Source organism: Prenolepis imparis, unplaced genomic scaffold, assembly GCF_030444845.1.
Source record: "Prenolepis imparis isolate NDT839.2.m4 unplaced genomic scaffold, iyPreImpa1.0 SCAF_6, whole genome shotgun sequence".
Taxonomy (NCBI): domain Eukaryota; kingdom Metazoa; phylum Arthropoda; class Insecta; order Hymenoptera; family Formicidae; genus Prenolepis; species Prenolepis imparis.
This window is the reverse complement of record NW_028141164.1, coordinates 11,291,411-11,307,173: the sequence shown is the minus strand read 5'-3', so window position 1 is coordinate 11,307,173 and position 15,763 is coordinate 11,291,411. Positions and strand designations below refer to the sequence as shown.

At 39.3% G+C, this 15,763-nt stretch overlaps 1 protein-coding gene across 5 annotated transcripts in view; it reads right to left on the bottom strand.

Annotated features, from left to right (window-relative positions):
* Nucleotides 1-318: 318 nt before the first annotated feature.
* The window catches only part of Ephrin (ephrin), a 121,612-nt gene continuing 106,167 nt past the window's right edge, over nucleotides 319-15,763 (bottom strand). For all 5 annotated transcript variants that reach the window (XM_083041160.1, XM_083041159.1, XM_083041157.1 and 2 more), the window contains 4 exons: nucleotides 10,276-10,420; nucleotides 7,252-7,549; nucleotides 4,848-5,165; nucleotides 319-3,718 (listed from right to left, as the gene is read on the bottom strand). In XM_083041160.1, the coding sequence (XP_082897286.1) occupies nucleotides 3,561-3,718; nucleotides 4,848-5,165; nucleotides 7,252-7,549; nucleotides 10,276-10,420 (919 nt within the window). In that variant the 3' untranslated portion in view covers nucleotides 319-3,560. The remainder of the gene's footprint in view (nucleotides 3,719-4,847; nucleotides 5,166-7,251; nucleotides 7,550-10,275; nucleotides 10,421-15,763) is intronic.

Below are 15,763 nucleotides of genomic sequence, written 5' to 3'. Positions count from 1 at the left end.
CGGACGTTTATTTACACGTGTTTAAGTCGTATCGTGACGGATCCACCGGATCGGATGGACCGAAATATATATATAGATCCGATCTCTCATTGTGTATACACACGTTACACCTATTTACATATGTCTCTGAACAAATAAACTCACCAAAGATGCGTTCTATCTGTCGTTTAAAAAAATACTTTTTTTTTTCTCGTCGGCAGCAGGACGCCTCACGTCTCTCGCGGCTGCGACATCGTGGTTTGTGTGTGTGTGTGTGGATATAATGGATTGCGGAATGATAGAAACAAAAGAGGGGGAGAAATAAAATTAAAAGAAAAATAAATTTGCAGTGAGTGACCTTGTCTATTTTCTATATCGAATAATTCGAGTCTATATTATTGTTATAGCGTGTTTCGCTTATCGTCCGCGCGGATGAGTACCATTTCACGTATTTATCTCTGCGCACAATTGATCGAGCGACTTCTTTTTTCTGTCTTTTCGTCACTTAAAGTATTAAATTCAACTCGCGATCGGCGATATTTTCACGATTCCTAACAATGCATAAATATAGCGTAATAAGCGAGCGCGTCCATTCGCTAAGCGTAATCTAAGATATCGCAAAATAAGATTGCTGACGATGTATGTGCATAATATTCAAGATACGATATTTTGGTTGAAAAATATAAATCTATAAATGCTCTTAATATCCATAGTTATTGAATATCTTTACATTGTTGATTTATTCCAGGGATGACAATAGATAAAAATAATATTGCAACAATTAGCAATTTTTGAATCATTAATGCAGTAATTAATGTATATTTAGAAACATGTTAATAAGTTGTTGATTAATCATATATGCATCAGAACACATTTCAACCAAGGAAATCAGGAATAAATATTTGCAACATAAATGAAGCTTTGTTTTGAATTCGCAACACTTTTGCAAATATGATGATTGTCTACAGATGCATTTTTAACATTATTTACCTAAAAAAAAGACGTAAGTTTCGGAACAATGATCAGTTGGAATCGTGAAAAATCGCGTTGCCCGGTTCGCCATTTTATATTGCGAGGGTACAATACAAAAAAATACAGACACTTAAGGCTTATAATACTGCTGCAGAATTTTCGCTGTATGTTCGCAATTCTCGATTGATCGTAAACATTCGCTCTGTTGTCGTAGACGCAAAAGTAGGAACGATGAATCATGAACGAACTTTCGAAAGCGAGCCGGGTCACGTCGAACAATATCTTCAACTCGTGTAAGGACTATTGTTTTCGCTATCTAAAGATCCCGAGTAAGGACCTTCCTTCTTCTCTCACCTATCTCACACGCACGCATCCGCACAGGCACTCATATACATTCTCTTCGTCACGGTACTCATATTTTCCGCATAAGTTCGTATTTACAATAATTCGTTAGTGTAGTTGCGCTTGAAATTTTCTTCTGTAGCAGACACGAAAGAAAAACTTACTCACTGCTTCATCTTTCTTCCTCGCATGTCTGCGCATGCATGTGAAATCCGCGAGTATGTGGCATATGAAATGTATGTATATGCGCGTGTGACATGGTACGCGTGCGCGAGTCTTTTTTTTTTTAGTAAATAAATACAATAATAAAAAAGAAAGCCTATTTATATATATATATATATATAGAACGAAAAAGTCAATAAATCGGAAACATGATCGAACAACTGACTAATCAGATACCGTGGATAATTTGAATAGAAATGTTTTTTTATCCGTGTACAATATATAATACATATATAATATGTGGAACGAAATCAAAAACGAGGAAAATAATAACAAATGTCAGGAATTGGGGGAGAGTTTGTTCGCGCCACGATTCGCCGCTTCATCCCTGGCTTCGGCAGTACGTTAATTTATTTGTTATTAAATTTGATATTTCACTAGCGAATATAGAATATCGAGTGTTGAATATTCGTAGCGTAATGATAATGCATAATAAATATAATACAGATCTCTATAGATAGAAGTCTCGGTATGATACAGCTATTATACAAATCTCTGTCTCTTACTCGATTACACAATTCAGTCAGTCTCTCTCGCACACAATTCTCTATTTACTCGTTCGCTCTTTTTCCCGTCATTTTCCTTATCTAACGGCTCGAGTCAATGATACACGTTATTCTTGTTGTTGACTCGCAACAATGACGTACTTAGTCTGACATAATGACAAAAATTCGCACAATTCATGTCTCGCATCGCTTTGTTCGACGAGTAGCCTTTACAGTGTTTGCATCGTAATCGTTCACACTTTCTCTTTCTGATACATACTCTCTCTTCATCTTTCTCTCTGTCTCTCTCATAAGATTTATCTAGAAATACGGCACTCTTTCTTAAACTTCACTGGCCCCCTGCTGCCCATCGGCATACAAGGCGACCAAGAGCCACTTGTACATATTCATTAGGAATTTATTTACACGCGTGCTAACTATCCTACTCACGATCTCGCACGCGAACTCGAATGATCCTTCGTCCTCGGCGTCCTGCTACTGGCTGGACATTAGTAGCGATCGATCTGAGCTTTAAACGCCGCGCGAGAGATTACATGATTACTCCCACTCCCACACGATTCTTTAAATTCTTTGATCCTTCAACCAATCATCGAGGAACTACGATACGTCGCATCGACGACTCTGAGTCAAAGTATCTACGAGATTCTTGAGAGACTCTCGCGATAAGGATCGTAATTGTTCGTTCCGGATCGTCTTGGCCGCGAACCGGAAATATTCAAGGATTTTCAGGTACTCTTTTCTCGAGGCACAGCGCGCTCAAACGATCCCCGCTTGGAAAAAGCTTACGAGCTTGTCGTTTCCGTGCAAGGACCCCTTAACGAAGGATCGTTCGTCGTCGTTGGTCGAGCCTACGCGATATTTTGTCCGGGATTACGGAATTCGCGACGCGGAATTAAAGAGACGCAATCTCTGACGGATTTTCTCGCGTAGCCCTGCTACTAATATACTAATAGACCGCTTTTTTTTTCTCGCACACTTCTCCTGAGGATACTTAGCACGCTGCCACGACTCCTTCGGTCTCTGTCGTATTTGAATAAATAGCTATCAGCGTAATGATAAAAAGGACAACCAATACGACTACCATTTATAGTAGTAATAATAGTGGGCGTGTACTATAAGTAGTGTACTAATAGTAGCGCTTTTCCTTTTCTTTCCGCTTTCTCTCCTACTTCCCATCCTATCTTCAGCTTTGTCGTTTTCGTCGTCCTATGATATTCCATCTTGGAACTCTGCTAGTTCATATTAAATTGTAGTTAATATGGCGTTGCCGCTCGTGTGTCGTGCATGTCTCTTCTCTCTTCATCTTCGTCTTTTCTCTCTCTCTCTCTCCGTCCGGCCTCTTCTCTCTTCTCTATCATCTCTCGAGTCGGCGCGACCATGGATCGTGCGTGTCTTACTACGATCAAGGGACGGCCGAGGGACGCGCGTTTATGTCTCACGCATTTCTCAAGAAATCAATTAAACGTAGGATAATCACAGAAGAAGGGGTTTCGACGCATGGGATATACGACGTTCTCGTACATTGTCGGTGCTATCGCTTCACCGCAGCAGCTGTTGTAACAATGTGCTCATCAACAGGCTGCCCATCGCCAGGAGTAGATTCGGCGCGTACCGGAACTGCGTAGTGTACGAATTTGCGCCATTGTACGTCAGCTCCTCGTTCTTTACCACTTCGTTCGGATGGTCCGAATATTCCTCTGTAAAAACAAGAATAAAGTCAAGTTGGTCATTCCCATTCACCTCGATGAGCAATAGCGATGCGTTAAGAAAAGTTAAATTATGACTTGAGACTTTGCATTAATCTTTGAAAGAGAAAGAAAAATAGATAGACAAAATCTGACAATCTGTATCGCATCTTGAAAACATGTATTGTTATGTATATCTTAAAAATATATAGCATCGTTAATTAAGCCGAGCAATTATCTGTAACTTATCAGAGAAATAAATGCAAATGCGCGAAATGCAGCAAATTACATCGTATGTTAGCATATTTAAGAGCAAGCGATGGCCATGATTGATGGATGATTTTCGATCAGTTTTCATCCGATCAGATCCTGGTAGCAACTGGCAAAGCGTGCGATTTATAGCGTGTATCTAAGTCTAAGTAAAACGATCTGATTTTTATCTTACATATAAAAACTTATAAATAAACGTAAAAATGTAGTGCGCGTTATAAATATAAAAATTTTTGTCTAAATGTTATATGATTGAGAAGAGAGGAAATTCATGTCATGAATTAAGGAAATAATGAGCTAGAACTGAAGCACCAACTAACTCGGAAGATCATAATTTGCAACTAATAATAATTGACGGTTGTCATCCTTCATTATTATTTCTACTATAATTTGCCATGAATACTCTAAAAGGAGAACAGTGCATGACATAGATAATAGAAGATGTGTCCGTTCACTTGTCATACAGAAGTTTAACTAAGTGCATTTAAAAAAAACTTCCACGACGACTAATATAACGAGCGCGTTGCCGATGCTCCGACTGTTAATTAATGTCGATTGAGATTCATCAATGATTACTGCAGTGCACTCTACATTCTAGCGTATATATGCGTGATTTAATTACGCCAAGTGTTTTTCAATCATGCAAAAAGAAATCAGCAACCAGATCTAATTTAATTCTCACAAATCTCCTCTATGATTTTACAGATCTCGACTGACTCGAGTCAGTACCGAGTATACGGAATCAAATACGAGGCATAATAAAAGCGATAAAGCGTTTCAGAACAAGATTTCATCGACAGGTGAGATAGATACAGTAGATAGACAGACAGACAGACAGGGTGCAACGGTGATGTGACGACGTGATACGTACTGTTCTTCTTCTTCTGGCCGGTCGAGGTCTTGGTCGGCGTGATCGAGGACGGCGGTCCATTGTGAATCGGCGGCAGCGGCTGATGCGGATGCGCGGGGTAGATGGCCGGCGAAGGTACGTGAGACAGGGTCGGCGCCGCCGTGCCCGACTGATGATGATCGGGACGATGATGAATGTTGCCCCCCGGGTAGAATCGATCTCCGCCCCTGTAGACGATCGGCGGCGGCGGCGGGGGCGGCAGACCGGCGGCTCCGCCGCCCAAAACCGCGGTGCTCGTGGAGCTGCTGCTGGGCACGGTGCTGCTGGTCACGGCTACAGCTGGAAGACGACACATTTGATCATTAGGCGTCTCTTCTCATCCGTTCGCGCAGGTGTCCGAGGAATAATTGGTGACATCGTTATGAGCATTTTCAAAAACGAGTCGACAATCTTATTTAAAAATCGAAGAAAAATTTGTTATGTTGAAATCGTGGGACAATATGGTATGGAAAGAATTTTATGAGAATTTCTCTGATTAATATTTATCACAATAAAAATAATAATATCATCAATCCATCTATCTATCTATTACAATGAAATATAAAACATGTTTGATTAATTTTACTAAACTGCATAGTAAAATTAATCAAACATATTTTATATTTTATTGTAATAGATATAGATGTAATATTTATTCCATTATATTTTCATTGAAATATATTTCCTCGTCACACACATATTCATCGAATTTTTTATATACAATACATTTTTAACGTACAGAAAAATGCAGCGAAAAATCCTTTGTGTTTAACGTAACATTTTGACACAAATAAAATAAAAATATATAAACATGAAGAAAATAGTTGAACAAAAGCGAGTCAAATATAACGACCGAGGAACCCTCGTCATATTCACACTTTCCCATCGCGAGTCCAAGGATAGTTCTCGTATTATTCTGAGCGCATAACTTGACGCTGTAGCTGCAAACTCTTCGGAAATAAAACTCGCGACCGAGAGAAGAAGGCACGCACCCCCCGGCGATATAATTGTATGGAAGTAGCTGCGCGCGAACCCTCGACGTGTGTCTACCGTGGACGCGAGGCTCAGGTTTTGCCGTGGAATCTTCAATGCTCGGGATGCCGAGGAGGAGGAGAGTTCAGAGTTCCCGGCCGGCGAAATAGCTGGTCATTATGGCGCATGAATCGTCTCTGCCAGGGCGGAGGTGGCATGAAGAAAAAGAGGAAGAGGGGAGTAAAGTAGGGAAGAAAGAAGCGAAAGGACGCTTCTTCTCTCGAGGATGCTTCGAAACGAATTGGAGAGAAAAAAAGAGAGAGAGAGAGAATAGCGGGGTGAAATGAAATGGTAGAATTTATTGTGCTCCGGGACATATAGTGCTGGTCCCCCGATCGCAACAAATAACGCACGGCGAAGATTATAATCGATAGGGATTATTTAAGAGAGGAAAGGACGGTTTGGGAGAGGCGAGAGAGCCTGGATAGAACGATAAGGAGAAAACGAGCTTGAAAGGATGATAAGCAAACCGACGAACAAACGAGTCCCCCTTCTGTTATAATAGCCGTTTCTCACGTAACTCTAATTGCAGGATAATGAATTTATGGACCATTTCTGTGTTTCGCCCCTTCCCTTTCCAGGCTCTTTTTTTTCGGGACGCGCGTGTCTTCAACGGAGGTCAACGTGAAACGAAAAAGCGTGAAGAGTTAAAAGCGTGATTTACACGCGAAATGAAAAGGCGGTGTCCCTCTTACAAGGCGGCGCCTGTAATTTCAGATTATGATAATTGAGAAATTAGAATATAATTGCCGCGTGCGAGATGACTTCCATGGGAAGAGGAGCTCGCGTTTCGGATATCCTTTCGTGAATGATGCGCAATGCAAATGAGAAACGCACGCGAGTTAACTGCACACGTTTAGTTACACGAATTGTTCGCCAACTCTTTCGGTTCCCCGATAAAGAACAAAGGAAATTCGCCGCTAAAATTATTATCTAAAATTCAAGAAAATGTTAGATTAAACAAAAAAATTTCGCATTTACACCCATGCAAAATTATTTTAATTATTAATTTATTTTTAATTGAATTATTAAATGAGATGTGCAAACGTTGATGTCAAAATCAGTTATGTCAATATAACTAATACATGAAAAATTGCGTATAAAAATTCCTATATTTCTAACTTAAAAGATAAGTTAAAAGAATTCGATATTTCTATAATATTGACCACCTCATCATTATTAAAAATGCTAAAGTTCATTCAAATAAATTTCTATAATTTCTTATAAAACATTTAATTACGCACTGTATCAATCATGATTAAAAAAAAATATATCCTGAAGAGTAGTTCGTTTTATAAATTAATTCTTATATTCTTCGATCTTTCGCTACTACAAGTCCATTCTAGATACTTACAGTTGTTGCGCGATGTCGCCGATGAGATCTCGGCCTCATTACCACAGCAGACCTTGAAGACGACCTTCATGTTGTGGCTGGTGCACCGTCCGCCGATGCGCCTATGGAGATCGTCCTTGGACGAGGTGCTGATGAAATAGTAATCGTGGCCAGGGAGGAACTCGAGGCCCCCGGGTTGTGGTGTGAACGGCCTGAAGGTGATGGTGAAGTACATCGTTTTGCGCGGCTTGTCGCACACCGCTATTACCCGCGGACTGGGATTCGTTATCCGACATGTCTCGTACTCCTCCTTGGACACCTGTAAAACGTCCAAGAGGGATGTCAGATGCGACGGTATAATCGATCGGTGACGCGTGGATCGATGACATTAATCGCTGATTGACTGCTGTGAAAGATGCTCGGATTTTCGCTTTCTTCTGCAGAAGAGGGCTTTTCATTGTCCGAGCTAATCGTTGTGTAGGAAGAACGACGAAGACAATGGATGGGATAGCTGAGGGACAATCGAGTGGACTGAAACGATTAAGTCGTCGCCGAATAGTCTTTGAGAGATTTTGCTTTGCTCGAGAGGATGGAATGTTCCGTAGATATATTTGTGAAAGGCGAAATTCAATTCCGCACAATATCCGGGATTAGCTCTCTCGAATGAAATTTTATAAAAATGTTCTAATCGAGTTTGCGAAGTTAGGAATTTTTCGCGCGTTCTCTGATATCTATCATTTTTTTTAAGCAGAATAACAAGAATAATTATTAGTGTGACGAACAAAGATTAAAATAAAAATTTTAATTTTTAATTTTGAAACAAATAATTAAACAATAGAAAAATTAACCCTGTAACTTTTTTTCATCTAAACATAAAACCATGCATCTCGAGCAAAGATTAAAAATAAAAAAAGAGCTCTCATGTCAAAGTTTCTCCCAATGTGCTTCAGACTGCATGTCTAATTCTTTCATTTTATAAATCTATATTTCAGTAGCATAGCATGCTTGTCGAAGAGTGGATCTCGTTTTGGGAATATAATGGAAGCTGGTTAAAGAACCAGTTTCAAGTAGCAGCAGCTGTCTAAACATTGGTAGATCTGACTGACAATTTTTTATGTTCAATATGCCTGATCTGTCATATACATATATATCACATGATATTTTTGTATTCATTAGCTAATAAATTTTCCAGACTAAAAAACGTAAAGTAATAAATTTTTCAAGAAACATTAAAGAAGGATAAGAGCTAATAATGCATTACATCTAATTAGAAATAGTTCCTGTCATTACGATAACGAAAATCAGTTTCAAAAAATAGGGGTGCCAACTTCACATTTTTTTACACATCGAGTTCCAATAGTTTTGACTCTTTGAAAGAGTTCTGCAATTTTTAGATAAAAAAACGTATCTTCGATATTGAAAGTATGTTTTTTTATCCCTATAAAAATTGCAAAACTCTTTCAAAAAATAATCAGGAACTATGTAACTATTGAACAATTTAAATTTACTCACCTCACGGTTGCTTCTTTGTTGCCCGATGCCTCCCCGGGCCTCCTTCTCGTACAAGTTTCGAAACACTTGCACTCGCGTTATTTTTTTTTCGTCCGCAACATGCGGCGACCCGGGTTTTAGCTATCACAATCTTCGACGCGTTTCGGTAAAACGCGAGACTCGCGAGAGCTTATTCGCGCGCGAATAAAACCGAAACTCCATTTTCGCAGGGGCTTATCGAACGAAGATGAAGACAAACATTGAGCGAGATTCACGATCGACGAGATCAATTTCACGTGTGCGATCGCGATTACGATATTGGTACATGCGATGCGATCGGATTTATACAATAATTAACCGCCAAATACGCTAATTAATACACTCATCCTTTCGCGGACCGGCAAGAAGCGCGCGACCATTGGTCACAAACAACCGAAGAAGAGCACTGGAGGTGGAGCGTGAAGCTAGACTGGCACTGCCAGGTACGGAACGCGCAACGATACGTCGCGACCCCTACAATGCCCCACCACTACGACTTGTCGCGACGTATCGTTGCGCGTTCCGAATCTGGCAGCGCCAGTCTAGCTCCACCTCCAGTGCTCTTCTTCGATTCTTCGTGATCAATGGTCGCGCGCTTCTTGCCGGTCCGCGAAAGGATGAGTGTATTAATTAGCATCTTTGGCGGTTAATTGTCGTATAAATCCGATCGCGTCGCGCGTACCGACATCGTAATCGCGATCGCACACGTGAAATTGATCTCGTCGATCGTGAATCTCGCTCAATGTTCGTCTCGCTGCATCCTTGGGCGACTTGAGTGCGTCGCGGCCAAGTCGCTCTCTTGATCATCTTCGTTCGATAAGCCCCTGCGAAAAGTGGGTCTTGGAAAAAGCGGCCACGCGAAAATGGAGCTTCGGTTTTATTCGCGCGCGAATAAGCTCTCGCGAGTCTCGCGTTTTACCGAAACGCGACGAAGATTGTGATAGCTAAAACCCGGGCGTCGCCGCACGTTGCGAACGAAAAAAAATAACGCGAGTGCAAGTGTTTCGAAACTTCTACGAGAAGAAGGCCCGGGGAGGCATCGGGCAACAAAGGGGAACAACCGTGAGGTGAGTAAATTTAAGTTGTTTAATAGTTACATAGTTCCTGATTATTTTTTTAAAGAGTTTTGCAATTTTTATAGAGATAAAAAAACATACTTTCAATATCGAAGATATTTTTGAAATATCAAGTTCTGGGGAAAGACGTTAGAGTTCTGAATCGTACTCGATAAGACAAGAAAAAACGTGAAAATCGCATGGCTCTATCTAGTATAGTTTCGAAGAGATTGATTTTTTAATATTAATACACTTTTACGAAACATTTAGAAAATTTTTAAAAATTGTCAAGAACTCTTCCTATGGTTCTAAATAACTCAGAACTCTTAACAGAACTATGATAGCATAACATAGGGGTGCCAACTTCACACACCCATTATTGTGAGGAGTGTAGTATGCTATCTTCTTTGTATACTATTGATTCTTAATATTAAAATAAACATTATGAAAATTAACTTACATTGTAAATGATGTATTTTTCGGCATCATCATCAACATACGAGTCGGGTGGGTATACCGGACATATTATATTGACTTGATCATACTCGAACGCTGCATTGTTCTTGTTTACGTCGATTATGTGATCTGTGTTGTCTATTCGGAATCTGTAACAGAAAAAAACAAACTCGTAAGCAACTCGATCGAAGATACAATTTCCATTCGTTACCAAATAATTCTAATTATAAGCAGAAATAACAAACAGTCTTGCAATAACATTTATTCCATATATTGTTCAAATATAATATTTTCTGTTTATGATATATATTGGAAAAAGATAATAGATACATATAAAGAAATAAATATCGCATAAAATATTTTTGTGTTGCTTTCAAGTATTCATATATCGAAATTTTTGCATGCTTATTGTTGAAAATATATTATTAGGTCAGTTAAAAGTCTATAGCAAACGCTTTCGATAAAGATTATATTTTCCGCAGCCTATGATAATACCATGCATACCAAGTTCTATCGATAAAATATTCGCGAGATGCCTAATGCCTCGAGAGATGAACTCTGGATGGGAATGAGAGGGAAAAGCTGGCTCCCTATGGTCTGTAGGTAGCCAGGTCAGGAAAGGAAGAAAAAGAAAGGATGCGAACTCGCTCTTCTCGTTCCCAACGTCAGATAGATGGACGCCTATAGTGTCGATGCATCGCGCAAATTGCACGTACCAACTGTTATACAGAGTGTCTTGAAAATAATCTATGAATCTCCTCATCTGCAAATTCTTTCGCGAATAAAATAAAAATTTTAATTTATTATTACCTATATATTTTAGTATACTCCTTTTTTTAAATATTAATATCTGTCTAGAAAATTTCATTTTACGTTGATGCATCTTGTACACAGAGAGAACTTTCTCTTAGAATTTACCCTGAAAATTATGATAATCGTGGAACAATATGGTATAATAAAAATAATATCTATTACAATAAAATATAAAATATGTTTAATTTTACTATGCAGTTTAATAAAATTAATCAAACATGTTTTATATCTTATTGTGATAGATATTATTTTTTATTGTGCTAAGTAATTAATCAGAGAAATTCTCATAAAATTCTTTCCATACCATATATTGTCTCACGATTATCATGATTTTCAGGGTAAATTCTAAGAGAAAATTTTCTCAGTAGAACTCGTATAAGGTAAAAAAATAAATTTTCATTATCCGTTTAGGAGCTCAATTGATACTTCCACGTTGAAGCGAGATCGTGGTTTTGTTTAGCCCCCTGGTGATCTTGGCTCGGACACCCCGTATACATTTATGCGTGCGGATATGCGTTAGCTAGCAATCATACATACATACATGCATATGTACATGCACGCACGCATAACGCGCGGGCGTGCACATTGCCGCATTATGTAGCGGTGAGTTTGCCGGTGAGGATATACTCGGTAAGGATGAAGGAACGAAAGGTCGGCGGATGATAGGAAGAAGAGGAGTAGGTGCAGAGAGAGAGAAAAGGTGGCGGACGGTTTCTATATAACCGGTTCTCATCGTACAACACTCTCTCGCACACGCTAATACGCATTCGTAAGTTGGAGTGTATGCAACAGTGTGATGTCCCCCCTATTTCGCGTCATCCACCTATTTCGACAAAAGAACCGCGTTATCATCCAATAAAATTGGAGCGCAAAAAAATTCAGCACATCTATATGTATACAATTTTACAGTCTCCCCGTCGCATTCATTTTTAATTACCTACATGTTTATTCACATGTTTACATAATAATTGCACATTTAAATATACCGGTTATTTATCAATATTTATAGTATATGAAATGCATTTTTATAAGATATAATATTTTATTATACATACAGAGTATGTTATATATATGTATGTATGCACACAAACAAAATGTATCTTTTGTGCTGACGGCCTGGTTTCGTTTAAATAGTAGTATATTTCACATCCGTGTTGAGCATTGTGCCGCCTTTTATTTTGCCGTTTTTCTCACTCACACATAAGTCTCGTTCTCGTTTGCGTTTACGCATCGTAGAGACGCACGTACTGTCCGAGATGCATCTACTTTTTGCATGCGCATTACGAGTCCAGGCCACGATGTGGAGAGAGAGCTTTACACGCGTATAACCGTATTTATTCTCCATCCCTCGGCTCTTTCTTACGTACATTTGTTTTCGTGTTGGTACATATATGTTCTTACACGTGTTTAGAGTTTATCCGCGAGTCGGCACTATTACTACTACACACGTAGATATTTTTCTTGTTTATTTTTCATCCTACGTTCACGTGCGCTTCCGCGGTCGGATCGAAAGTATAATCGGTCACGGATGATATAAACCGTAAATCGTATCCATTTATCTTTTTCCCAAATATATGTACATTTAAAGTTTTTATTATAAATTTAATTACTTATAAATACTCATCGATTTTCGATATTAAATTTATATAAAGTGTACGAATCAATATTATTTATTTACATTTAAAGTTTATTATTATAAATTTAATTATCTATAAATATACTCATCAATTTTCGATATTAAATTTATGTAAATAAATATACAAGTGTTATAATATTATTTTGTAAGGGCTTTAAATAGTCATATATCGTAAACACTTGCTCTTTTGATTATATAGACATAGATGTGTCAAAACCGATAATTTTAACGCAAATTCCCTCTCGTTCTCAGTTACGGGATTATGATAGGGTAAGGTAGAGGTTGACCGCAAATTTGTCAAACGCGCGATGCGATCCTCAATTTTGATATAAAGCTCCTCAAGAGAGCCCGCCCGCGTGTATACGAGTCACGCTTGTCACGAGGGGACAAGCACGGCGAGAGGATGCTGTTACAGAGGAAAACGCGGGCGTCGAATATACGCGGTTCCGACGTTTCGGAGCGTTAACGGACAATCTCATAAGTGGGCGTGTAAGGGCTCGAAAATTGGAAGGTAGGCCGGACCTCGGCTAAATTAACGTTTGGCGATAATATCCGCTCTCTCTCTCTCTTTCTTTTTTTTTTTTTTTCCTCGTGGTACCTCCATCGGTCGGTCGAGATCTGGTATCCGTAAAGTAAGTAACAACCAACATCGGCACGTGCATGTGCATGTATATGTGCATACGTAGAGAGAGAGAGAGCGTAGGCGTTTATAGAATGTTTCGTTCGCGACTCGGCCATTATTAGGCCACGAATTTATTAGAGACCGTATATGTATTGTAGCAGCCTGAATTACTCGTGATAAAAGAGTGAGAGGCTCTCGGACAGACGTCGTCGTCTTCATGGATGTAGATGCGGAGGAGGCGATTCGAGCGAGAGCAACTTTATCGCCGTTTCCGCCGAAACACATAGTCAGAAACGTGTTTAACGTGTTTTTTTTCTTCTTCTTGCCTTGCCCGATCGTTCTCGTTCCTCTACAGAGATTTTTTTTTTATTCGATTATTGCTACCACCGGGTTAGAGACCTTTATATAGCGAGAGAGGTCCTCGATTGCGTCTCTTCCTTTTAATCGCCAAAGTTCGACCGGTCTTTACTTAGTCGTTTCGCCACTCATTGCTGACGTTTCCTTTTTTTTCTCGCGACTACCGATGAGCTATAAAAGATCGCTCTTTCTGCTTTTCGAGAATTCCTATTCTCTCTCTCTTTCCGATCGCCACAAACGCGTCTATATCTTCTATCGCGTCGACCGGACGTGTTATTGGTAATCCCGATGTGATTTAAGACTCTCCCCTCCGGGAACGATGTCATTTGCATATATCTATGTATTCGTAGAAGCCCTCGAGTACCCTTGTATTAATGTGATACCTTACCTTGGTCCTTAACAGTTCTTTTCTGGCCTTAGGTAAACACTCGACATGAATATGTATGCCACCTCGCTGGTGACCCGCGTCCACGACTCCAAAGTACTACGCAATGGACATTGAGCCATTGACTTTGTGGTCACGCGTCTCTTATACGCGATCGCCGTAGTGGAGCCTAACAATATCTTATTGAATACGTGGTATTATTCGGCGATTCTCTCTCTATATTGACCTAGTATTGCAATAACGATGTGCTGGTTAAGAATGAGCAAGTGGGAATTATCACTGTTTTTTTTAAACGTTATCATTTAGGAATTTAGAATTTCTTTCTATATTATAAAATATTTTTTTTTCTATTGTATTCGATATTTAAATTAAATGAATTGAATGAAAAATTAAATTGCAAAAGTAATATATAAAATAAAATGTAAAATTCACTAGTTAAAAGGAAACAGATTTCTTGACGTGTATAATGTATAATTTTTAGTAATAACATTTTATAATATCGACGTATCGAGATATAGGTCGAATACATTTGAGCAGCAATTTTCAAAGTGATTTCCGTACGAATGCAAAAATGAATTTGGTCTCGCCAGCACATCGTAATAGTACTGTACACTCCATTTCCAACTGTCTTCATTAATTCCCACCACTGTCTAGTCGACGCCAATCAACTACCCACCGAACCTTGTGAGAGGGTCTTCCTAATTGGAATCGCGAAAAAGTGGGCGTGTTCCGATGGGGTACAGCATCGTTTCAGGTCGCTCCTGCGAATTCCTGTCAGCTATTTGCCGATGGCAATTTTCTATCTCACTAATTTGAACATCAATAACTCGGTATATATTTCTTAAATGCCTTCTTTTACTGTATAACATAAAACTGTGTAGTGTCTCTAATACTCTCTTGATATTAAAGAGCCTTCCGTATTCCCATTTTTTTTATCAGAAATATAAATATTGATTAAATTTTTTTACATTGTAAATGAATCTTCGTGCTTACACCCCGAATCTACATTCAACGAATCTACATTTCTCGTACTATTATATGTGCGATAAAAAAATATAATTATACGTAACGGCAGGCTATTTCGATCGTCGGAGTACATCGTAAAGGACGAATCGTCCCGCTTCGTTCGAATCCACAATGATCAAAATAAAAGCGCGAACAAAAGCGGAGGCGAGAGTTAGCCTACCTGACTGAAAGAGCGAGCTACGGGGCGATACATTTGCCCACAAAAGAGAACTTCTCCTCTCGTTCCCGATCCTTGACCCTCGCGTGTCGTCAAATTGAAAGAGAAGATTCGCGGCTTCGGGCGTGCGAGATGAGAGTCGCGCGCAATTCCCGAAGCGTGCAACTTCGTGCGGACCCGACGGCGGGACAAAGAAGACTCGGTGAGAAACTGTGAGGAAAGCGTACCCACGTGCGCCGTAAAGGAAAGAGACGGCGAGAGGAAGAGAAATATGGAAAGGCTGACTCGAAAAAAAATACGACGAGTCGGTGTAGAGATGAATAGCAGTATGTGTGTTTCAGAATTTATATTATCATATTATATTATCTATTAATTTTTATACAATACACAATTTCCTCATATATCTACGATATAGCTACACAGAGAGAATTTTCTCTTAGAATTTACCCTGAAAATCATGGTAATCGTGGGACAATATGGTATGGAAAGAATTTTA